This window comes from Falco rusticolus, chromosome Z (assembly GCF_015220075.1).
Source record: "Falco rusticolus isolate bFalRus1 chromosome Z, bFalRus1.pri, whole genome shotgun sequence".
Taxonomy (NCBI): domain Eukaryota; kingdom Metazoa; phylum Chordata; class Aves; order Falconiformes; family Falconidae; genus Falco; species Falco rusticolus.
The window spans coordinates 80,162,472-80,188,119 of record NC_051210.1 but is presented as its reverse complement, the minus strand read 5'-3'; the positions used below and the strand labels follow the sequence as shown (position 1 = coordinate 80,188,119).

The 25,648-nt window shown below is 45.3% G+C and overlaps 2 protein-coding genes across 8 annotated transcripts in view; both read right to left on the bottom strand.

Moving 5' to 3' along the window:
* The window catches only part of CZH18orf25 (chromosome Z C18orf25 homolog), a 44,592-nt gene extending 41,518 nt beyond the window's left edge, over positions 1–3,074 (bottom strand). For 3 of the 5 annotated variants that reach the window (XR_005101898.1, XR_005101899.1, XR_005101897.1), the window contains exon 1: positions 2,946–3,074. The gene's annotated coding sequence lies outside the window, so the exon portion shown is untranslated. Of the gene's footprint in view, positions 1–2,434; positions 2,874–2,945 lie in introns of those variants that run through there. The other 2 variants (XM_037373518.1, XM_037373519.1) reach the window with 2 other exon arrangements.
* Positions 3,075–11,651: 8,577 nt separating this feature from the next.
* Positions 11,652–25,547, bottom strand: HAUS1 (HAUS augmin like complex subunit 1). 3 transcript variants are annotated; one of them, XM_037373128.1, is made up of 10 exons: positions 25,422–25,545; positions 23,173–23,296; positions 21,622–21,796; positions 20,382–20,517; positions 19,307–19,441; positions 18,208–18,331; positions 17,359–17,424; positions 14,933–15,004; positions 12,985–13,032; positions 11,652–11,964 (listed from the first exon to the last, which is right to left on the bottom strand). In XM_037373128.1, exons 2-10 carry the CDS (start codon positions 23,191–23,193, stop codon positions 11,884–11,886), a joined length of 858 nt encoding a protein of 285 aa, XP_037229025.1. In that variant the 5' UTR covers positions 23,194–23,296; positions 25,422–25,545; the 3' UTR covers positions 11,652–11,883. The 3 variants fall into 3 exon arrangements, with proteins under 3 accessions (XP_037229025.1, XP_037229026.1, XP_037229027.1); XM_037373129.1 differs by having other exon boundaries at positions 11,652–11,960; XM_037373130.1 differs by lacking the exon at positions 19,307–19,441 and having other exon boundaries at positions 25,422–25,547.
* Between the last annotated feature and the right edge of the window lie 101 nt (positions 25,548–25,648).

The following is a 25,648-nucleotide window of genomic DNA, read 5'->3' as shown; positions in this document are numbered from 1 at the left end:
TGGTGACTTCCGGTCAGAGGGCAACCAGACAGCTGTGAATGCTTGGTCTGCAGCCACTTTCACCATGTGGTAGGTAGACTCTTCCATCTCATTAAGAGATGTTTAAGTGAGGTGTTGATACACAGGTGCGTCATAGATGGGATATACATCCTTGGTGGAGCAGGGAGTAAAAGTGATAATATACATGAAAAAGTGAAGAAAGTGAACCAAATCAAGGCAAGGCAAAGAAGCCTGCATTTTAAAGGTAAATAAACAGCAAGTAGATGGGGGGGGGGGGGGGCAGGGGGCGTCAGGACAACCGAGGCAATTTGTTCCAATCAAGTTACACCAACTTATCTCCCCAATGTTTAGTGTTCAAAGCCCCTCATGATTCCCTATATTTACTCTTTGTTCATCCAATCTTATCTTACCTCATTAATCCCCACCTCCTCCACACCGTCAGCTGCCAGCATGATCTGCCCATTTGTCAAAGCTACAAACATCTTTCCTACCTCTCCCTTATCAATTAGAGCAGTGCTTCCTTCGTTTGTGTGTGTTGTGACCACTCCATACAGACCATTCTCAGCTGCCTTGTGGTTGGCTTCAGGTTCCTTCCCTTCTCCCCTCCCTTCACAGCCCCCTGTTTAATGTATCCACTCCTTTCCCAATCTGTTTCTGCACTTCAGTTTCTACCAAGCAGGCAGCTTTCATGCACGAGTGCAAGCATAGATGGTGAGGCTGTGCAGCAATACACATCACGCACTTGAATGTGTAAGACCACAGTCCTTTCCTCTTCCTGAATATATCAGGAATTTCTCACCGTACCTCTTCATGATGCCAACCAGCAATTAGGCTGAAGAGCAAACAGAAATAATCGACACATTATAATTAAAAATTCAAGTGTTTAAAAATGAGTCAGAACTGTTATCCTCATACTTGAGCATAAATACCAGCTGTCCAAACTCACGCACTACCTTCCATCACCCCCACTGTCCCTCCTCCTAATCCCCCAGACAAAACACCAGTGCTACTGGTATACCAGAACCACAGAAGGCAGTATTTTACTGGCTTTTAGTAGCTACATAACCACCCCCTTCAGAGCTTCTTTTGCCAGACTGCTCTACATCACTAGATGTGAGAAATACTGAGAAAATTATGCTTAAAAATGATTGCTGTTGAACAGCTGAGTCCTCTGTACTTCATCTCACTGCTTTTGTATCGTACATGTATAACGGGTGTGTGTGTGTGTGTGTGAGTTTAGCAAACGCGCAACAAGCAACTTGCTGTCTTCCTTAGCACTTGTTATAAACCTATTCACTCTGCAAAGGCGATGTTTCCCTCCTCCAGGACAACAGGGGAAGTTGCACTGTTGTGACTGCTTGACTTTCAGCTCTCATATCACAGAAACAGCAATTACAGGTGTTAACTAGGGCAGGAGAACCACAAGATGAAGACCTCAAAAGAGCACTATACCCAGTTTTCCACCTCAAGGTCAAACAGTAAGTTTTTTAATAGACTTGAGCAACGTAAAAGACTTTAAGAGAAACATTTTGTATTTGTTTGCTGTTCTAATGGGAGAGCTATTACTGTTTGTTCTTAAAATTTTTTGCTTGAAAAGTGGAAATAGGCCAGCACTTGCCTGTAAGTAAAACTATTACTTGGTCTTATGCTTGGCAAGTACCAGACAAGACTTAAAACCAAATAAAAACTTGGGGTGGGGGTGGTGAAGAGAAATCTTGTATTTTTAAAGAGATGCTAAAGGGTTCCAAGATTTACTGCTCATTCATTTTTATAAGCTAGACTTACTTGCCCACGAAAAAAAATATGAAACAGGACTAACTTATACCACAGCATCTCTACGCGCGAGATTTTTTTCAGCTTTTGGAATGCTGTTAGTACCTTATGCTGGTTTAAAGTGCATAATTAATTACAACCAAGAGCTTGTTCTACTAAGTGCAGCTATAGTTTCACAAAGGTACGTACAAGCTTTAAGACAAGTTGCCTTGTTCCACTATTAGCAAACTAAGACATATACAATCAGATGCTGCTTAACAAAGGTGGAAGCTCTCCCTGCCAACCATACAATGTAAACCTAAAAAATCCACAACGCAAGCCTTTTCAAAACATGGCCTTTTAAGTAGCTGTCCAATAACCTCAACGCAAAGAAAGTTACAATATGGGAACTGGGGAAATAGTTAAAATATTACAAGGCAGCTTAGGCTGCCTTTTTTCTTTTTAAAAAGAAAAAGTAGCGCAGTTAAGTTTTATATTCTCCTCGGATGGTTGTGTCGCTCAAAGCTACATCTGCAACCCATTAGGAGCTCAAGGGGAACTCAGGCTAGATAAGCAGTGAACAACTTGAACTTTTTTCCCACATCAAATACGCATTAGCACATCATTCAAGGTAAATAAGCAAACAAACCTCGAGAAGCACAAACCCGGAGGAGTTACACACCTTGTTTTTCAAAGGGGTTTTCTCCCAACAGCAAATACGATTCCACAGGCCGTTGCAGGAGCGCTCGGAAACACCAAAAGGGCCCGGGTTTGCCCCCGGAGCTGTAACAAGGCATTCCTCCCCCGGTCCCGGCCAAGGGGGGCCAACGGCGGCTCCCGCCTGCCGGGCACCCTGCCGGGCCGCGGTGGAGGTCACTGCCGCCGCGCCGAGCACGGCAGCGCCCGGCCACCCACCGGACACCCGCCACCCCCTCAGCCACCGCGGGGGACGCAGGGGGCGGGCAGGGCCCACACACACACCAGCCCCAGTGGAACCAGGCCCCTGCCGGGCCGGGCCCGCCCGCACTGGGGCAGCACCGGGCCGCCCGCTCCCAGCACGGCCGGTGGAAGGGGCGGCGAGGCCAATACCCCTCCCCTCCCGCGAACAGCGGCGGCTAACGGCAACGCTCCCGCCGCCCCCGCGGCTACCCGGCCCGGCCCCACCGCAGCGGGCCGGCCTCGGCCCCACTCACCTGAGCAAAGCAGGGACCCCCCTAGCCTCCCTCCCGAGAAGCACCAGCTGAAGCATGGGCGGCTGGGAGGAGCCTGCTTTTAACCTCGCCGCCGCCGCCCCCCCCGCCCCCGCCGCCAGAAAAAATGACACCGGAGGCCGCGGGGCTCCGCTGCGCGGCGTCACTTCCTCCCTCCGCCGCCGCCGGAGCAGCCGAGCGCCGCGCAGAGCGGCCACCGCCCGCCAGCGCCCCCGCGCGGCGCAGAGCCGCGCCCGCCAGGCCCCGCGCCCCGCCGCGCTCCCCCGGCCCGAGGGAGCGGCGGGCTCGCACCGTGCCCCCGCCGTCCCCGCCGCACGCGGGCAGCGCCCCCGGCCCCGGCGGGTGTCGCCTGAGCGGCCGCGGCCTGAGGCTGGGCCCCGCCGAGGTGCCCGGGACCCTGGCGCCGAGGCGTGAGGGCTGCGCGCGCGCGAGGGCAGGCAGCCGTGGCGAGGGCTGGCCGCGCCGTGGTCGCCCGCCGCGGGGGAAGGCGTGCGCAGCCGACGGCCGGTGGGGTAGCCGGGAGGGGGGCCTGCTGCGGGCTGCCGGCACGCCGCCGGTGCGAAGCACAAGTGCACAAGGCACGGCGGCTGGAGCCGACTCGCCGGAGGAGGAAGAAGAAGGAAAGGAGGAGAAGGAGATGTCTCCCCTCAGCAGGGGGCCGAGCCCGGGGCGACGCAGGTGAAGGCGGCGGGAGCCCAGCAAACCGCTCACCAGCCCTGTCAGCCAGCGCTTGTTCTGTCTCCAACCCGGTCCTGGTGATCCGGCCCCTGCGCTCCCTGGGATCAGAGGCCTGGGGGCTGGGTGGGGGAAGCATGGTGTGCAATTAGGGCGACGTTTTAATGAGCACATTAAACATCGTTCAGGTGTTTCTTAATCAGAGTCTTTAGCTTTGCAGCCCTGGGGTATATATGCTGCACAAGTGCACAATACATGGTGTAGAAGAATGGCTGCAGAAGCATGGCCTTAGAATCTCTGAAGAGCTGCGCAATCCAGGCCTGGTATCAGAATAGGCCTGCAATCAGAATTGTGCTGAAGTTGCTGTGTTGAAGGCAACAAGAAAGGTAGCCTTGAGCTACTTTTGAATCCTGAGACCAAGTCATTATGTTGTGCCAACAGGCCGTGGCTGTAACGAGCTACAGCTGTTGGGAAAGAGGTGCAGGGCCAAGAGAGATAGGGACCGTATGGGAAAATAGGGAGTAACAAACTACAAGGCTGAAGCACAGCAACACGATTAGCTACATGGATAGAATGCTTATTTCAGTCATGATAATTAGGGGTGTGAGAACCGCACGCGTTTAGAGACTACTAACCAATTCTATTTCTGCTTTACGAATATGCATGTGTATCGGTTCTATGTGAGTAGTGTTAGAAACTAATAAAGCTGAGCAGGATGCATAACTCATATTGAGCGTCTTCTTGACTCCAGCGAACCCTTCTTCCAACAACATGGTAGGCGGTGCTCTGCAGTTTGGAAACATGTGGCAGCAATCATTTCGGCATAGTCCCTGAATCCCAATGGGGGCCTACAAACGCCTGGGAAATTCAAGTGTCAAACATGCAGCATGCAGCAGAGGCACTCCTGGAGGATCCTGCTCCTCCACAGCCACTGCTTAGAGCACAGAATCAGTTTTAGGGTTGACGGTATAGAATTGTGTGTATGCATCTACCCGCACCACCACCTAAATCAAGTACATAGACTTGAGAAACAAAGACAATCATGACATACGGCCTCCAAAGTATTTATCACTTTGAGGAGAAATAAAGGTAAGAGAGAGATTCAGGTAGAAGCAGAGATACATATTCAGGAATTCACGATTTTCTTTTAGAACAGTACTTTGCAAGATACTTCTCACCAAACACATAAAAAACTTCCTTTGCAAGAGGACCAGCCTTATCGGTGCATTCAATATCGACGGTGTCGGCATAAGAAGGAACAAGTAGGGCACTAACAAAATCCATGCTCAGGAAAGGATAAAAACTTCCCCGCGTGGGGCTCCTGTGGGCTCTAATCCAGAGGCTGCTCAGATTTCTTACGTGGCGCTAGCCATGCCCTGCCACCAACTAAAATCGACCTCCACAACCTGGCTGGCTACCTCTGAGAAAAAAATCCGGAATCTGTATTTACAGGGAAGGATGTGCTTTGGAGGCATGACTCCTGAAAGACACCCGGAGGACGGCACGCTGTTGCACAGGCATTAGGACGCAGCAGTGAGGCACAGGCAATGCAGTTTTGGATGGCATACAGAAAAGCATAACGACACAGGCGAGGGCGGTGAGCATCTGCCTCACATTTGCAAGAAGAGTGATAAATGGAAAGGAGCTCAAAGAGCCACGACTGAAGGAATCGGCAGGCTGGAGGCATTACAAAAGAAAAAAAATTCTGACTATCATAGGTACGATGGAATTAGTAAACTAAGCAGGGAGACATTAGGGATCTGTAAATATTTGAATGAGGTAAGTGGCATGAAAGGAGAAGACTGGTGATACTTTAATGGTTTTGATGAGGTGAAATTAAGGAAGGGCATGTTTAAGCGGAGAGTTGGGGTGGAAAGCTTTTGAATGGAGAGCCACAGCCCGGAAAATTGTCTCCCTAAGGGAAGTGGTGAAAGCTTTATTGCCTAAGATTTTACATGCCAGATTAGGAGAAATACCAGGGGACTTAACTCTGAATTTTCAGGGAGATGGGCTGAAAGATTAGGAAGGGAAGAGGAAAAGCCTCAGGAATTTAGGGAGTACAGCTCAGCACCTCTTCTAGGCTCCTCTGGCTTTGTTTTATCGTTCTTTGACCACCTCTACCAAAAGTGCAATGATTTCAGCATTAGTTACCTCCACGAGGAAGGGGTAAGAACTCCTCTGCCACGAAGAAATGCAGCTGAGAAGTGGGAGTCTCGGTGGGACATCTCTAGAAAGGATCACTGGGGAAGGGAACAGCAGAGGTTCCTTCAGCAGTGGGGGGCTGGGTGGTGCAGCCCTGTGCCCAAGCTTCCAGGGGACTGTCACCAACACTGCCACCTCCCCTCTGGTCACTTGTGCTTCCCCAAAGACAATGGGAGGAAATTAGCTCAGTGCTGGAGCAGACAGTAGGATCGACTGTGAGCCACACTCCCGTGACAAAGTAAATGCTGGTTGTGAGAGGACTTTGGCTCATCAGGCCTTCCAGGCTGGCTCCCCTCATCCGGCTTTTGACAGGGGGAGCACAGCTCCTCCGGCCGGCTCCCATCTCTTCCCCAGCCCCAGGCCAAAAGTTTCCCTCCAGCTCCAGACTAGGAGAATGACGTTTCAAGAGCCCATCCTCATGCATCCGACGGCAGCATCCGTAGGCACATTACTAAGCATCCTCTGCAGAGGGAATGTATAGAAACTTCACCTTCCGAGTAACATTTAAACAACACCCATTTTCCAAGCTGGGCTGCAGGCTGCCAAGCATCTGAAATCACAAATGCGCCACTGAAACACAGCCAAGCCACCCCCTCGCTGCGCTCCCGCTCCTTCCCAAAGTCACCCAGGCTCCTCCGCAGCCACCTGCGGTGGCCAGATGGGGACCACAGGAAAGGTGCCCAGGACACCGAGGGGTTCACCCATCCCCAAGCTACCACCCACATCTCCTGGGGAAGGAAGAGAAATAAAACCTTTCCTTGCTGCTGGGTTTTACCAGCCAATCTTGGCTAATTAAGCAGCTGTGCTGCTTAATTACCATTAAAGGCATATTTAGCGAAGGGCTAGAGGAAGCATTTATTAGATTTGGTTGTAGTTTTGGTTGTTGGTTGTTTTTCTTTTTACCGGAGATTACATGCTTCAGGAAGGACGGTGTAATGCTGAATGACTTCAAGGCAGATGGAGGCAGCGCTGTATCCTCCCACATAGGTGGTACCCAGCGAAGAGAAAAGGAACTGCCAGTTTTATTTCAAACACACGCTTATTGGTAAAGCCTCTGCTTACTCGCTTGTGGGTTGGTTTTTTTTGCAGAAGTAATATTTTCTGAATTGGAGTAACAGAAATCTATCCAGCCTGGTACTGATTTTTTTTTAATGAAGTGAACATATAAGAAAATGAAAAATGTTTCTAAAGCTGCTTGAAGTTACTAACAGCAACTGCATACTCAGTTGCTCAGAGACAAAGTGAAGTATTTCCTGCAGCACACAAGGCTGCATGGAGCAGGACTGCTATTGTTTCACAGCTGACCCTGTAATTTAAAAAATTCAAAGGATAGCTCAGAAATACAAAATTTTTTCCTAGACCTGTAAGACCTATTCAGTACTAGGTGTAATTACAAAAAAAAATAAATGAAGAACACATACAATTTGACACATCATGTTTTTTTGCTTGTAAGTACCCAAAACAGAACTGAGTATCAAAGAATGTCAGGAGTGGTTTACTGGAGATGTTACAAAATGCAACCAACATCCTTTTAAAATAAATCTTGAAACTATTTTGCTATTTAAAAAAACTATTTAATTACAAAGTCCCATATTATTATTCTGAATCTACTAAAAAACTGATATGAATGAAAAAAAATTTTGAATACTTTCAGTTAAAGGAATATTGAAAAGCAACCACAATGAAATATTTGCAACCAAGTATTTCTATAGTACTAGCCAAAATGTATAGCCAAAAGAGATTCCATACACATCTTTTGATTCAACGCATTTTGAGTAAATAGATACGTATTTGAGCTCAGTAGCCTTAAATTTGCCTTGTACATTTTGCATTTCTCTATGATTTTATTTTTATTATTCTGGTTTGAGTACCAAAATGTTTTCTTTTAAGTAAATCCCTATCACTTAGCTAGTTTGCAGATGAATTTTCATATTTTTTTTTCTAAAGCAATGATTATTTTGCATATTGGCCTGATAAGAACAGTCACTTTGCAGTACAATATACACAAGTTTACACTTGAGGCTGACCACTGGGTTTCAGGTCTAGTGCATAATTTTAATACCTTTTTTTTCTTTTTTTTTTCAGGTGGAATTTGGATCCTTGCATTTTCCAGGAGGAGGAACTGAGTGCACGGTGATAAAGCACACGCATCTTTTGCATTTTGTCTGTAAAACTGAGGGGTCTGCAGCTCAACCTGGCTCCAGCTTGCCCCGGAGCTGCGGAAGCCCCACGTGAAGCTCCCAGTGAGGACAACTGCTCTCAACTTGCAGGTGTTAATTGACTGGTGCCTCCAAAAATCAGGCGGAGCAGCTGATGTAATCTTAAGTGAGGCTGAAGCAGCAAAGGCCTCTCCAGGCATTTGGGCCATTCTCAGTTGGGTGATAATTTCATAATACACAACAGCTGAGGGGTCCAGCTGGCAGCCTCCCTCCAGGCTGCCACAGCTCCTCGCCTCCTGCTGTGACCTCCGTGGAAACACTCAGCAGCTGCCAGGGCAAAGGGTGAAGCCCAAAATCAAACATTTTCTCAGCGGAGCACTCAGGCTAGCATGCTCCTGTCTCGGCAGGACCTCTGCAAGGCATTCCTGTGCTGGCATCCCTTTGCCACAGAAAAGCTGTGCCACCCCAAAACACCAACAGCATGGAAGGACATCTCTGCTCAGCCTGCAAGGCACTCTGCTTTGCAAACGTGTAACCGAAGAGCAGAGAAATCTTGCTGACAGTCCGCTGGCTGCATAAATCTCATTTACTTGACTTTCCCCATTTCCACCAAAAACTGAATCACTGGGATCTGACAACCAGCTGCTGATTTATGACGTTGCATGTGCTGCAGATGGCTCAGCTGTGGCACACAGCTCGAATGCAGCTGCTGGGTATTTTTTTCTCCTTGTGTTTCCAATGCTAGGAAGCAACGCGTGGCTATCTTTGGACAGCTCTAGAGTCAGAGCCTGGCGCTGTCGATATTCAGCCTTTTTGCCCATGAATGGAACACAGCATGTGCTGTGAAATAGCAGCAGCTGGGGAACAGTGCAGCTGCCCTACAGGTGCAGGAGAACAGCACCCAGGTTTCACAACTGGTGCAGCATTATGTGGTGAAGCAGTGCTAAGGGAGTGCCATAGTCCCGGGAAATCCTCCCAAGCCTTGAGTCAACAGTTACACGTGTGTGACAAAAAGCCTTCACCTAATGTTAGCTAAGTCTTGAGGCTCTCATTGAAAAGCAGGGCTCGTAGCCTCCTCAAGCACCTCATCTAATCCATCCTTCTGTTCCAAAGCATGATCACTGCTCCCTCGCATTATAAACACTTAAGCAAAGCATTTCTGATCTGCTCTTAAAAGCCTCTAGTGATTAAGATTCCTTAATTGTCAGGCCATGACCTCCAGTGCCTTACAATGGCTTTGTTAAACCATTCTCTGATGTCTACCCAGCTACGTTCTGACTCCTTCCATGACTTCTCTCTCCCTTCCACAACAGGAAAGAGCAGATTATGCTCTTGCCCCTTCCAGATTCAGACTACTCCCTTGCCTTCTTTCCGTGCTTTTTGTGGTAAGCAGTACCTCTACCCGTAGTCATCCCTGCACTACTACACCTCCTCCAGATTGTGCATCTGTTACCTCTGAGGTAATTTCCCCTTAGCCAGTTTAGCCCACGTGTACCAAAGATGGCTTGTCCACTCACTTTTGCCATCTTGATTTCTAGCCTAGAAGGAACTGAAGATAAAAAGCCATGAAATTAAGGCAACTGACCCTTTCCTAGCATCTTGATTTAAAAACTGGAAACTAAACAGCAACTCCTGGCACATAGGCTCTCTCCTCCGGGATCCCCAGTTCAAGAGAGACAGGGAACTACTGGAGAGGGCCCAGCAGAGGTGACCAAGATGATGAGGGGACTGAAGCATCTCCCTGATGAGGAAAGGCTGAGAGCTGGGCAGGGGCCAGGCTATTTTCAGTGATGCCCAGCAACAGGACAAGGGGCAACAGGCACAAACTGAAACACATGAAGTTCCTTCTAATATAGGAACTTCTTTACGTGGAGGGTGGCAGAGCTGGAACCTGGAACAGGCTGCTGAGAAAGGCTGTGGAGTCTCCTCCTACAGAGACATCCAAAACCCACCTGGACACGACTCTGTGCAACTTGCTGTAGGAGAACCTGCCTTAGCAGGGGCTTGGACTGGATGATCTCCAGAGGGCCCTTCCGACCCTGACTGTTCTGGGATTCTGTATGGATGATGAGGCTGAAGATTCGCATGAGCGAAGTTCAGAGGCTGTCTGAACATCCTTCCATTCTTCCCCATCAGAATGGTGAAGGTCACAAGGTGAGGAGGCTGCAGCACTATACCAACACCAGTATCATGCTGAGCTTGCAGCTTTTAGAAATCACAGCTACTTCCTAGGCAGAATCACAGATCTCATAATCCTATTGCTTCAAGGGAGGTACACAAAGCAATAAAAAGAATCTCTTTTCCTGTGGATCAGTGAAATAAATCCATTTCTGCAGTGAAGTAACAGCTCCTGGGGCCAGGCACACCATGCTAAATTATCACCATAATCTTTTGCAACTCTTAATTGCAAACAGATGTAGGTACAAATTGCCACCTAGAGCACCACTGCTATTTGTCTGGATGCTGCACAGTACTAACAGGCCCTAGTCCCTGCTTGATGTTTTCAGCTGCTGCCGCCATCTCTAGATTTTCATTTTTTCTCATCCACGGGGGATTTTTCAGATTTTTGGCTTTAGTACAAACCAACTTGTAAAAGCTGGGATGTTTAACACTGGTGCAGTGGTAAGCATGGAAATAAGAGGGCGGCTCTGGGGACCCCTTTTGGAAGATGATATTTGAGGCAGAATTCGAAAGGACAATCCAGCTTTAAAATTATCACATTCCACAGTAGTTCTGCAAGAAAACTCGGGTATTTTCTGACCTAGAAAGGTCTTACTATAAAGCTCTTTTTTGTTTTTAAAGCTGTCGCTTCACTATCCATAAAGCTGTTTATCTACTTTCATTTGCTCAGTCTATTTCCAACATAGGGAGAAACAACGAGTAGTCAATGGTAGACTGGGATCTCTCAAAGTATTGAACATGGGCAAACTTTACAGCTTAGTGCCACGGGCTTCCACTTTCTTAGATGACAATGAAACTACAGAACCTCTAGAGGCTGATGCTGCTACATCTCAGCTCAGCTCTCAGCTGTGTGCGCAGAACAATTTCCTGATCTCTGAAACCAATACTATGAGCCACATGAAACAAGACAGAGCTCAGACTGCTTCCGTGGAAGGAGACAGCCATGACACGTGCAAGAAAATGCCGTTTGTGGGCTGTCTCAGATGGGAACAACTGTTCTGAGCCCTAGATCACAATTTCTGTATCATTCGCTTTTATTAACATACCAAATCCCTGCTGAAGATACTAAGGAGAAATTTAGGTGTTCACTTCTGTTTGAAGAAAATGCTTAAACGAAGAAGCGCTCCAAGCACGAGCCTAGAGCTCATCTTCACAAACTTGGTAAACATCAGACAGGCCATGAGTGGGAAAAAAAATTGTGTCCCCAGCAATGAAGTGACAAGAGAAAACAAAGGAGAAAAAGCCAACGATCTAGTAGACATAAAAAGGGTCTCTCATCACCATACTTGCACCACCAAAGACAGGACTCCAGGGAAATACACAATCGAGAACCTGGACAGGGAAAAAGAAGAAAACCAGACTCCCTGATCAGCTCAATTCTAAGTGATAATGGTCAACCAAATCCTGACGGGGACATCTCCTGGTGAAGGTGCCAGTTACAAGTGTGTATCACATACAGAAAAAGAGCTGGTAACACTCAAAACTTGGTTTTCTTTATTTTGTGAAAAATAGGTGATGTTTACCAATGCAAGGCTACACAAACCCCTAAAAACGAGCCTGCTTGCTGGAAGGTCGCAAGCATGACATCCACCAGCAAGAACGTTAAGGCAGAAAGCTAAAGAAGTACAGTGAGAATTCCAAAATCTTTTACTAGTGCAAATAAATATGCAATAGAAGGGAAATCATCTTCCATGCAGGCCACTTTAGGGGAACTTTCTTCTGATTTCTGGCACCTCAAGAGTCAGCATACCAACTTGATATGAGAACTCTGCTTCCACGGCTTCCTAGCGGGAGAGAAAACCAAGAGGAATCAACGTGCACAAAACAGCTTTCTTGTTAGATATACATATCTACAATGATCAAATCTTGGGATATTATTAGCACTGATTAACACAAGTATTGAGCAGGAAGGTCTCATTACTGCAAACGGCAGCAGTCTCTGTAGGCAACTACAGAGAAATCTCCAAATGAGGACTACAGAAGCTCAGCTGCCTTCATGTTGTGCCCCAGTGTGATACTGGACACCTTCAGGCTGAACAGGTACTCTCCAGAGGTGAGTATTCTGACCTGGTAAAAGCCTCAGGCTGGGAAGGTGAGCTTGTACTTTTGAATCAAAACCAAGTAGTTTACAAACCTGAGCAGTCCCATCTGAAAATGTACAAAATACTCTCAAATACCCGTGATCAAAAATCACAGCTTTAAGGCTTATCACTGAATACCTTGTGCTTTATCAATAAACAAACAGACTGTAACCCAAAGAAATAAAGACAAGTTTTATGCTCAAATGTAGCCCAGCTCACTCAGGAAAGCTACATATCAACTTCCCCCATGGCTTTATGTGTTTCCCAACAACCATACCTGCAGATCACACGAGCATGGATGAAACGGGCATTATGTTTTATAGGGGAAGGTCCCTACTGCAATCTGCAAGGCAGCTGTTAAATAAAACGAGCCCTAGAGCCCTCACAGTTCAGGAGCAGCAAGGAAGGTTGCGAGACCAATAAACTGCAACACAGCTGAGTGAATAAACACTCTGACAGGTGAAGGAGACAAAATCCAGAGGGACGCAGATACCTAATCCCCACTGATACCATTATACGCAACTGCCTTTGTAGCTTAGATATTCCTACACCAGTTCCTCCTACCAATATGCACAGCTTCTGCCTTACCAGAGCAATATTTCCTTCCAGATATCATTAAGACTACAATCTGAGGTAGATAAATCCACAACCATTTAATAGGTACAGCTTGTTTTGGAAAGATGGCACTCATTTAAGTATCTGTGAAAGATAAAAAACTCTTACCAGTTCTCGTTTTACTTCTTCAATCTTCGCTTGCACAAGTGAAGGACTCTAATGAGAGAAAATAGCATGAAAAAAGAATAAATCACTGTTTCAGCTGGAAACAGAGTCCCCACATCATTGCAAGAGTCTAATGATGTGCCTCAGGGGGGAATTCGGGGATAATGAAATCAGTTTTGTGTACAGCCCTCACTTGTAAAAGGTACTGACATTAAAAGCCTAGTATTGGTTTGGTTTGGACAATTACACATTTTTCATAAGTCTGTATGGTCTAAAGTCTAAAAGTCTTTAGAAAGTCTTCTGTGAAAACCCCATTTTTAGCAATTTTGCAAACCTACTAGTTGAGAAACTAGATTTTAAACATGTCTATGCATGAATTTTTCAAAGCACAGTAAGCTTGCCATGATAAACCTTCCTCCCTCCTTTTGCCTGCAGGAGCGAGGCAGCAAGGCTCTCCATCTCTCCACTAACAGCAAGATGGGTGGGAGGGGGGAATTGGAGAACCTAATCCCATTTAACATCCTGTTTCACTTAAGGAAAGGAAGCAGCTGCCTCTTGGGCTAAGATGGATTTAAAAGAGAAGCAGTACCACTTCATCCTTTCCTTCTAGGAGCAAGACAGCATTAGTGGCACAAGGGAGATGTGTTGAGAGGCAGGAACTTGATGGAGGGGCAGAGAAGTGTGGCCCAGCCAACAGATCCCTTGTTTATTACACAAGAGATCTGATTATATGGCAGTTTCTGTGCAATTTTGGACAAGTGTCTTTCTCTGGACCTCTGTGCCTCATTTATAAGAACCAGAATAAACCTTTTTTACCTCTTACGCACAAAGCTCTGAGGTTAGCTTTGTTAAAGGCTGCGGGGTGCTCAGATGAGGAGGTAACAGGGGATGGATCAGGTAAACTCAAATACAAAACTGTGAACTAGATAGTTAAAACTGTATTTAATAAAAGCAAAACCCATTCAACCATTCACACTAGTTTTTGCTACTTCTCCCCTGAATGACAAAGAAAAAAGCCCTTAATACTCATCTGTAAAAGCAATGGCAATCTTTCAAAGGATACTGGGAATACTTGGCTTTAGTAGTCCCGGATATCACAGGTGGGATGTACAGACATCACACAAAGCCAAGGCCTTCCGTTTCATGGACTGAAGCCTTTTTTACCCCCCCGAGTTTTTAAGACACTATAAAGTTGTCACAAAATTACCCTTAACAGAAACAGTCTTTTGTAACAAGTGTTCCAATTTGAAAAGAGTAAAATCTTTTTTATAAAAGATGCTTCCCACAGCAGTCTGACAGTAACTCCTAGCACAGGGACCAAGAGCAACAACAGCCAAAAGATAAACCAAAGAAGAGATCCGCAGGCACGGGCTTTCACAATTGCAATTTAGTCACCTAAATGAGAAACCTGCATTTTCTGAGCACTACGTACCCAGCACCCTCAAGAGAAATCAAAAGAAAATGATGGAGCAGCCAGTACTCACACAAGCTAGAGTACTTGTTTAGGGAAAACACCTACCTTTGGCTATTTCTTCATAATTGTTATAGTCTTAACCAGAGCTCCAACCTCTGCACAATGTGGTGCGCCCACCATATTGACAGCCTGATGACATTTACAGCTAATATATTGGTAAATCTCAAAAAATTTGTTATACTAAGGAATGATATTTTCTTCCACATTTCTTTGTCTAATTTCTGGCTAATTCACCTTGATACTGAACTCACCCAGCAAATCTGTGCATTTTGTTAGAACAAAGTTTGCCTAGTAACCTTACTTAATTTCTTGGCTTTTACTAATAAAACAGAAAGTCTTCTGTTTACATCATGAATCAGCATGTAGGACATCTACCTGTCCACTGAAACCATCACAACAATACCCTTACATTCTGAGGTCCATTAAAATTAATCTGATGGCAAATACAGTAGAACAGTGGGAAAAAAATGTAATTACAGGAGTTAAATCTAGGAAGGACTCCAGTTTCTTCTTCAAAGGCCCAATTTCCTTCTGCAGTCCAGCCAGTTTCTGTGAAGAGAGCAAGGCAGATTATATTCCATGGTTACTCGTAGAAGTGAGGTAAATCAGTGAAATAGATCCACAATTATCTACAGCATTTAAGAATTCATGGATGCTGTTGAGACCTTTCACAAGTCTTCTTAAAACCCATGGAGAACTAAAGATCTGCTATTCATTCAGTTATCAGTCAGTTAAAACCTGTTCAAATTTTTATGCAGAGGTATCAGTTCTTCTTGGTTCTGAAGATATCTTGAGATGTCTTTTCTTCCAGTATAACCACCTGACCTTAGCTCCTTAGCTGACAGGAGAGGGGATTTCAAATGAGAATCCACCACAGAGAACTTTCACTATCAGTTTCACTGTAGGCCAGAGCAGGAACTGAGCCCCAAGGATATACATTGTCATACCTATGGCTTCTGCATGAAAACAGTTTTGCACATGCAGCAGCAAAAAGACTCCCCTTACACATGCACTGCTTTACTTATTCTGTTAAGAAGAGGAAATGATTTCTCCCTCGGGCTGCAAATTGAGCACCTTCCACAATCCTCCACTTTTCATCAAAGTAAAAAAGCATATATGCACTCCAAACATTAAGTCATTTGTGCTGCCCAATTCATTGATCTCTTGGCAAAGCACATACAGAAATATCAGGGAATCAAACCTGCCCTTATGCTCATGTTCTGGAAGATGACAAGTTTAGAAAACTGCCTATGACTTTTGGTATGTAAAATTCCAACAGAAATTATTTTTGTTCAGCACACTTCTCAAAACACTGTGCAATGTCAACATTGCCATCCAGTGCTGGTCCCTGAGAACGACAACATAAAAATCAGGAAATCTATTTTCATTGTTCAACTTAACTAACATGCACGAAAAGCGAGCAAAAGAAATGGGAAAAAGACCGAGTTTTCATTACAGTAATAGCAATTAATATTAAAATGTGGTAAGGACAGATGGAACACCACAAAAATGTGTTTGTCCTGGTTTCGGCTGAGATAGACTTACTTTTCTTCCTCATAGCTGGTACGGTGCTGCGTTTTGGATTTAGTAGGAGAATGATGTTGATAACACACGGATGTTTTAGTTGTTGCTAAGTAGTGCTTACTCTAAGACAAAGGCTTTTCAGTTTCCCATGCTCTGTCAGTGAGGAAGGGCATAAGGGGCCAGAAGGCGACGCAGCCAGGACAGCTGACCCGAACTAGCCAAAGGGATGTTCCATACCACAGAGCTCCATGTTCAGTGTATAAACTGAGGGGAGTTGGTTGGGGGGGCTGGTCGCTGCTCGGGGACTGGTTGGGCATCAGTCAGTGGGTGGTCAGCAACTGTACTGTGCATCACATTGTTTTGTGTTTTTTTTCCCCTTGGGTTTTATTCCTCTCTCTTTCTCTCTCTCCTTTTCATTACAATTATTATATTTTAATTTATTTCAGTTATTAAATTGTTCTTATCTCAACCCATTAGTTTTACCTTTCCCCCACCCCCTCCCCTGATTCTCCTCCCCACCCTGCCAGGGAGGTAGAAATGAGCAAATGGCTATGTGATGCTTAGTTACCAGCTGGGGTTAAACCACGACAGTGTTACATGGGTACAAATGCTTCAGCACAGATCTGAAGAATCTATAGCTAAAATTAAAGAAATGTGCTTTTTCCTTTAACACGTTATCCTGCTGGGCTTACAATACAGCTGAAAAATGCTGTATTTAAAGACACACAAAAAAAAAAGCACAGTGGTTCAGAATCTGGGTTTCACTTGACCGCCTCTCCTTGCTCTGAAGTGTCTGAAAGCAGGTTTATTTCACATAAAATAGAAATAATCACCTGGGTCATTCTATCAAGTCACTGCAATACACAATACCCACGTTAACAGGACATCATCCCCAGAATATCCACTCTGCTTGCAAAACGGATCACAAAGAGAGGAGGCAGATCAAAAGCTGCCAATGTTCTTCCAGTGGCAGGGAATTTATGCCATGGAAATTCTCTAGCAGGCTATATTCTCACTTACAGACAGAGGCAGTAAGAGAAGACAGAGAAAAACAAAAGGTAACAAAAATAAAGATTCCAACTGTTCCCCTCAATCAGTCCAGAAGGAAAGCTTCTTCCCAAGTACAAAATAAGACCACACCTAATCCTGAAGGTACCACTTCAGCACCCATAAAAGCTTCTCAGTTTCTAGGAGGGACAAATCCATCCAACACACCCCAGTTCAGAGGTATCCATCTATGGGATTTTTATTTGTGCTTCTTTTTACCATTAATATTTGTTCAGGTAACCAAATAGCAACCTACATTTCCTGAACCCACCCAACAAACAAGCCTGGTCCATTCCACTGTAGAAACATCCATCTTGCACCAGAAGACCTACCTCAGACAGGCTCATGAGTGACTCGTGTGTCAGTGATTGCACGAACCCCGTGACAGCAAGCTGATTCTACAAACAGGAAAGAGTTTATTCATAACTGACCAGAAAAATATAACAGGGGGGAGAAAATGTTACCATTTCCTTGGGTTTTGTCCTAAACAGGAAAAGAGGAATGCAGTTTATCAACAGAAACATGCTATCTGAACCACAGCTACAGCTGGTATATGAAATCGGTTGCTACTAAAATCTGTATCACTAACAAGTCTTTCCAGGGAACTACTGGGAGAACAGCACATGGCAGGCTGAGAAGAGGCTTCTCAGTAAAACCTCATCAACTCTAATACAATGTTTTCCATCTCACATTTGTCAAGGTATCGAGACAGCACCCAAGTGTTGAATAAAGCATTCGCACATCCTTCATCATGTAGGAGAGGTGAAGAAGAAGATAGTACGACTTCTGTCTTCTGTGTTTAATGATTAATTTCAAAAAATGGCTATACTCAGAATTTTGACACACAATTTACCTCAGAGAATCAGCTGCTATACTGGTAACTGCCTCTGTACTCTTATATGACAGTACCTTGCAATAAGCACAAGGCAGTCTGAGCTAGTAGTTCTCAGTGAAAGAAGCAAAAGTGCCCTTGCATTTATCATACAATATCCTGAGAAGAGACCAGGAATACAGCAGGAACAACTGAAGTGTAGTAACACATTATCCTGTTAGCCCAAGTGTCCTTGGTCCTGGAGTTTAAGAAGCTCCTGGGATGTTTCTGTAACTAGAATTTTGGGCCTGACCAGCCATGACTGTGTCATCCTATTACAACATCTTGTTAGAAAATTCCTTCCATCTACCTCAGCAGCCATGATCTTGACTTTTATTTCCAGATATTTTTTTTGCAGGAACCCTGTGTATATGGATCTTCTTTTACCTTCGGCCTCTTGTATTTCCAGATGTTCTATTGTTTTTTTAAGATCCCTTAAAAAAGAAAAATACAGAAAGAAACAAACTTTTACATTCAAAGAAATACCAGTATACAAATACTGCTGAATTACCTATGCTCAAGATAAACCCTGTAACACAACCAATGCAAGAAGGGAAAGAATGGAGAAAAACCTGCATTTCACGGTGAGATTTCCTAATGGAAACATCCACAGCTGTTACATCCAGAGTCCCAAAGGCCAGGGAAAAATAACAAAACAAAACAGGCCAAGGGGAAAGCCATACACACAAAAGCAAAGAGTAAGAGTCTTCTGCATAATTCCATAATTCAGTTAAAGACCTGTTATGCAAGCTAAACTTAAGACCACAGAGAGAAGCCATGGCAAACCTGCACAAAGTACACAGGTTTGGTATCTTTGCTACAAGCAGCACTACTTTAAAAGACAAAAACCAGAAAATAATTAGACCAGAAAGAGGCTGTGGAGATCACCTGAGCCAATCCTCACTCAAGGCAGGCATTGATCCTGCTATGCTTGGCAAAGCACTACAGATTACATCCTCTAGGGAATGGACTAAAGACTGATTTTCTTTTTTTATTATTAATTTTTCAAGTCTTCCACACACTTGTTAAAGGAAATTCTTATCTGAAAACATTTTTTTGTTTTGCCTGGCTCCTTCTGACTCTGACTACAGAGCCCACGCTAAATGTGGTAAGAAAATCAGGTTTGCCTTCAGAGGAAGGCAACTGGTGGAAGATGACAGCCCATACCTGAAAAGGGCTTGTAGACCATTTTTGGATTAAAATCACAGGTTTGATGGTACCCCAAATCTCTCTTGATTGCTGAATGCATCCATAACACATACTTTTTGAGAAATACTTCTAAATATTGTGAATTAGAGATGTGTCGAAACCCTGAAAATTCGTTATCCTCATTAGTTATTACAACCGAAGTCCACACTGCAGAGATCAGCAGTGTCGCTTACATCTCCCCCCTGCCATCCGTTACTCACTCCTCTAACTGCTTTTCCAGCATCAGCGCTGCAGTTAGATCTTTCCTGATATTGCTCAATTCCAGTTCCATTTCTCTGTTATTTGATTCTGTTTCATACAGCTCTGACGTCATATCGTTGATGGCACCGAAGAAGCTGGTGAAGAGAGAGATTCAATGGGAATGCTCAGGAGTCAGCTCTTCTTAAACTCAGAATTATTATTTTCTCCACACTTTACACAAATGACTTGGTTTTGTTCTCATAATATGATAGGAGGAAATTAAAGTAAGTCACTAAGGGTATTTGCTTCCCTTAACTAACAAAGATTTCATCTGGAAGCAGAAATGGCCCAGCAATCTGAGTAGGAGTAAGTGAACAAGACCTGGCACTCTACCGAACAGAACCACTGGGTTTGAAATCATCAGATGCTCCACTCCTGGCTTGCCAAATTGCCTTTGAGGAAAATTGTATTCAGTCCCTGAAAATGCATGTTCCCAAGACATGCCCAACAGTATTTCAGTCTCTTCCTCTTCCCAAACGGTTCAAAGCTGCTCTCCCCTCCAGCTCAGAAGAGCTGTGAGAGCCAAGCTACTGAACATCATGCAAAAATTGGATTCTAAGGCAGATTTTTGCCCTTCCTTACCACCGGGGCTCAGCAGAAACCTGCTGGGTCAAAGTCCAGCTATGGAGAGGCGCGCAGGAAGACCAGACTAACAGCTGCTATTTCTCTATGAGTAAGCTAGTCTCCTTACATTAAGTAAAGCCAGATAAGAGAGGGAAAAACGAGGAGCTGAAAGACCTGTTACAGTTCTCCAGTCCTTGCCTAAGCAATATGAGTGCTGGCGTAGCTTGTGTTAAAAAGGAGGCGGCATTTAATGCCTCGCTTCTCAGGCTTCGGAGACTTCCTTTGCTGGAACAATTAAGAGTTAAGAGTTTTGTGCTCGGTTCCTGTGTCCTCCAAAGCTGCCTAAGGGGTGCAAAATGAGCTGGACAAGTAAGATTCCTGGTGTGAAATTCAAGTTTGAAACTGCTGAATTGACAAACCAGAAGGAAACAGCACAGACCATCACCCCTGAAGCACAGTGGAAAGAATTACCTGGTAAGAGAAGTGTCCTTTGTTTCAAGTGCCATTGCAGTGTTTACCAAGACATAGAGGCACTCGATGGCTTCGCTGGACAGACTGGATAGGGAAAGACCCAGGACTTCTGCAATAAGGCCCTGTAGATAGTTAGCTGGAAAACAAATACAACCCAAAAGAGTAATTTCTTTTTTTATATTACTGTTCTTTTAAGGGACTCTCCAAAGCTAGAACCCAATCCTACTCCAGAAACTTTGGCTATCTCCCCACTGTTACAGAAAGACATCTTAAAGGAAGTCTGAAACATGCCAAACTGCTGCCACATGCCCACGTGTTAACCAAATTCAGCGTGTTGAGGAAGGGAGCGCTGCTCCACTCCCCTGACCAGCCTCTGCATTCATACAAACAAAAGTTCACCCTTGTGCTATGGTGATGAGCACACATAGGTTTTCCCTGCAGAGCTCAGCCTAAGCCTGTTCCTGAGCACACGTTTGTCATGGCAGACCCAGGAAGTCTGGATTTGCAGCAGAGCTCACATGCAGACCTGCCTGGTAGTGCCTATGTTCTCTGACAGGCTAAACCAACCATCTGATCTTCATTATTATTTGTTTGATGGCAAGGTGCTAGAAGACTCGAAGGGAAAAAAAAACACATAGGGTTTTTACAAAAAACGTCCTCATGTGTACAATATCAGTGTTTTCACAGAAAAGTAAAATTCCTTCCTGAAAAAAGCCAGTGAAAGGACAATCCTTTAGCACATCTGTTAAAAATGTATTATGGTCCCCTGAACCACTCACTTGCTCCAAAAAACACACATTATCAAACACTCACTCCAGGCAGCTTGAGCATAACTTAATCACCTCACTGTTTCAGACTCCTCGAGTGCTTTTCTTAACAGTGCTTTAGCACCAGCTTAGACTCTTAATGCTTCCCTGTCCATCCAGCCAGTATTTCAATGCTGTGCTATTCAGCCCAGCAGGCTAGGAGGTTTTAGCAATCAATCTGCTTGTCCGTATTTTACAGCCTGCTCAAGAGGGCTTACAAAATTGCTCTGGACCAACGTTATGTCTCTGTAAACTTTGCTGACAGGAAGGCATGGGATGTATTGTAGTAAAAGCTGTACCAGGACAAAAGACAAGTTCATTCCAATCATATATGTGTGGGTATATATATGCATGTTTAAGATTTTAACAAAGACAATCTTGAGGGTCATTAAGAAACACTGACCTTGAACTGAGAACTGGAGCTTTGAACTCACCTTCTGCTTCATATTCTGCAGCCTTCTGCTTCATGTCCTCTATCAGCAAAGAAACATCCTTGTCTCTGGCTTCATTGTATTCTACAAGCTTGTACAAGATATCGACTGTCCTTTCATTCGCTTTGTATGTTGGAATAGGCGCACTCCCAAATATTTTCTTTAGCCATAAAGTAACCTGCCAGTGAACGGAAAAAAAGTAAACGCTCAAATGAAATGACACAGAATAGCCGATAGGTGTGAGAAATGTAAAGCACTGCAAGCTCTGCATTCCTGAAGAGTAAATCCTACTACATCAGTTGAAGCATGGGCAGAAAAAAGGGAGACAACTTCCTCTGTCTCTTCTTCAAACACCTTCTATAGTTTAGAAAAAAATTTCCCTTTTAATCCCACTCATTTCTCTGAACACCTGCATATCACCAGGTGATAAAATTTTATCTTTTTATTCATACGACCTGTTTGCTACAGACACAGTAACGATCCAAGAAATGTTAATGGCTATTTGGGCAGCTGATAAAAACTGCATTAACGCAGCGTGGGATAAAACTGCCCAAACCCTGACCATTGGGATCAGTCTCTACAGGCTAGCAGGAGGGAAAGAGTTACCACAATGTACAGGCATGACCCCTGCAAAGCACAATTTCTACCACTGAAAAGGTCAGAAGCGAGACAGAGATTAATTAACACAGTGCTCTTAGGTGGCAATGAAAGATTATAACTGGTAATAACTGAACACATGGAAGTTCAACACTAAGGAAACATAAATTCTTGCCTAAGGCTGCCTAGGCAACCTGCTGGAAAAGGACCCAGCCTTATAATTTTAAAAGATATTTCCTTCTAGCATGTTTCTTTATGCTTCCACTGTAGCAGCATCTCAACTACATACACTGCACACAGCAAACATCACCCTGAACTATTCTGAGGAGAAAAGCATCAAGCCCTTAGAAGCAAACAGCACTAATTACGTGTAGGCAAAAACTGTAACACTGCAAGAAAACCAAGTCTGCAGACAAGGATGAATTCCATCTTGCTGCCACTCTCTCCAGTGAGAAAGTGTTGAAACCCTGAAACTTCAGGCACCCAAGAGCTTCATAACTTAGGATCTTAAACCAGCTGTGAGCTTAAAGTCAGCGAGCTCAGGCAGTTATCTGGTAGATAGCAGAGGATGACGCAAGGAAACAGCTGCAAAACCCACCCAGCGACCACATCTCGCCCATCCCCCAGCGCTTAATGGGCCAGGCAAACGGACAGGGGCTCGTTTCTACTCTTAAGCTGCGCACACCAGATCCAGAGCAACAACTGCCTGGGCAAACCCTCAGCGCAGCCACCCGGGTGCCTTGTGTGCCAGGACCGCGAGCTGCCCCGAGAGCCGGCAGCCCGCCCGCCACGGCACGGCACCCGGCCCGCGCCCCCCCGCGATGCTCTGCGCCGCCGGGAGCGGCCCCCGGGCAGGCGAGTGGCTGCCAGGCGCAGCCGCAGGCGGCCCCAGATAGGACCATCGACACCTCGAGAAAACTCCGCTCCCTGAGAGCCGCAGCCCGGCCCCGCCGTTACCCGCTGCAGCTTCTCCTCCATGGCGGCCTCGAGCCTCCCGCCTGTATCCCGGCTTCCCCTGCGCGCCGCAGCGCCTCATGGGACTTGCGGTGCGGAGCGCGGGCCGGCTCCCTTGCTCCGAGTTCTGGAAACAGAGAAAATACGAGTAATAATAATAAAATAACATCAGTTCAGTTCACTAGCTGCACTGAAAGCCTTTAACGAAGCGGATTTAAAGGCTCTAAATGTTTTGAAAGAATTTTCTGTTCCCCTATACCCAACACTTTTAAGAAAAAGTGTCTTGAATCAATATAATAATTTGAGGGGATTTGTTTTTTCTGACAAGATTCTGTTTCCTGTGTATCATGAGGTAAATTAGTCATATAAAGCCCTTCATCAAAATGGATTAAGTCATATTTTTAAGTTAAAGGGTAAAAATTGAAATTTTAGCAGCTTGTATACGACTCCTTACATAAATTCACACAAAAGCTCTGTTTCCGATTAGAAAATACACTATAAAACCCATGTTCTGAGTCAAAACCTTTAAACAATTATCAGGGAACCACCTTTCCTTAGCAACACAGAAAAACAGCACAAATGCACAAGACTTAAATGGGTTATTTAAACCAATGTGAGGTTTTTTTCAGGCAGTTTTACAGAATTTGAAGCCATTACTGAAATAACCAGCATGAGAAACTGTTACCGAAAGATCAGTTGAACGAACTTTCCAAGAGTTTTTTTGAAGTTTAGAAAGCAGGCACTCTTTATTATGGTGCTGGGAGCATGGGGATACGTGTTCACCTTGTTCTCAAATACATGTCTGTGGTGACGCAAGTCGAGGCGGACTTAAACACTATGTCTGCGTGGCTGGGTTTGGACAAAATGGCCTTTATTGTTTATACAGACTATTTATATATCTTAGACAGTGCAGGTGTTAGACCCTGATAGGTTTTTGTGTCCTTCTTCTTGCTAGCTATTTGCTGTTGCTGTAGGTGTCCGTATGCTGCGGTTCTAAGTTCCGATTCTTCGCACCCTGTTTACATACCTGACAATTTGTGGCTGTCTTAAAGGTACACGGCTAAGTCTTTGAGGTCAACTAACTTGTCTGCAGACCCGCTGCAGACCCCAACACATGTCCATTATATTCTGTATAATTATACATCTGCATTACATTTCCACAAATCCATACATATTTGAATATTCCTTAGAATTCATTTACATTAGTCCCTCCTTCTTTTACATATGAGTAGTTTTCTTATTTGAGTCAAAGGGCTGCTTTTGCCACCACCGAGACATTGTTGGCTTCTAAAGACTTCATGACCTGGTCATCTCGGTCCTTTTATGATGTTTCTTGGCAAAACCTGCTAGGCTTCCATGAGATTCGATCAGTTCTTTTCTTTCATCCTAGATGTTCCTTTCAAGTTGGATCATAAGTCTCGTCCATACAACACCAGGTCTTCTCAATCACGATCTAATAATTATACTGATGTAAAGGCTTCTTGGTTACAATCCAAGAATTATACTAAGGTTACATGCATACTAAGGTTATGCATTGGAATTCTGATTATCACTGGTATCAAAAAGTTGCTGAAGCATCATGTTGGATGCAACACATGCCAAAAGGCTTGAGGATTTTTCATGTAACCTTTTCAATTCCCAGAAGGGTCTGCTGTACGCTTTACTAACCTCTCTGGATTACCACAGGGACATGATCACACTGTGCCTGCCCGAGTTACAGCACTTTCTCTCTCACAGACTAAATCCTACATCTCACGTATGGGACTTGTTGCAAAGCGCACTGTCCCCGCAGGGTTACGGCTTGGCAGACAGATCATGACAAGGGAGAGACAAGGTAAGCACGACTGCCTCTTGCAGTGAGGTTGTCCTCAGCTTGTGGTGCTGCTGTCCTGTCACTGTCACACCTGACAGCACCCGCGAGGCCCGAGTTTGACATACCATCAGCAGATTGGCTAAAAAATTTAAGCTCCTCTACAGTAACAGAAACCAACAAGGCGCTGCACATAGCATCTCTTTTACCCATTTCCAGAGCACAGGGGAGATGCCAGCACCTCTCCGCCACGCCCCCCTTCTGCTACCAGCAGCTGCTAACAAACCGGAGCATGAGCACCCACAGCTCCCACAACCGCAGGGACACCCCGCAACCACCACCTGCCGCACACCACCGCCCTCTGCCTCGCAGCCCCTCACGCTCCTACCCTGCTCCCCTTAACCCTGCCCGCCAGCCCCAAGCTGCCCCACGGCTCTCACACCTGCCTTCCTCCGCCTCACGCCCCGTCGCCGCTCTCCGCCCCTTCCGCCCGCCGAGGGCCATTTCAAGGGCACCCACCACAACGAAGTATTTTTCTAAAAGCCGCGTTTCAAGTTGTTTTTTTTTTTTAACTATATTATATGTACATATGCACAGAGACATACTCCCTCACGGCTCAGGGGCGTAGGGCGGGGTAAGGCGCCACAACACCTCAGGGGAGCAGCGAGA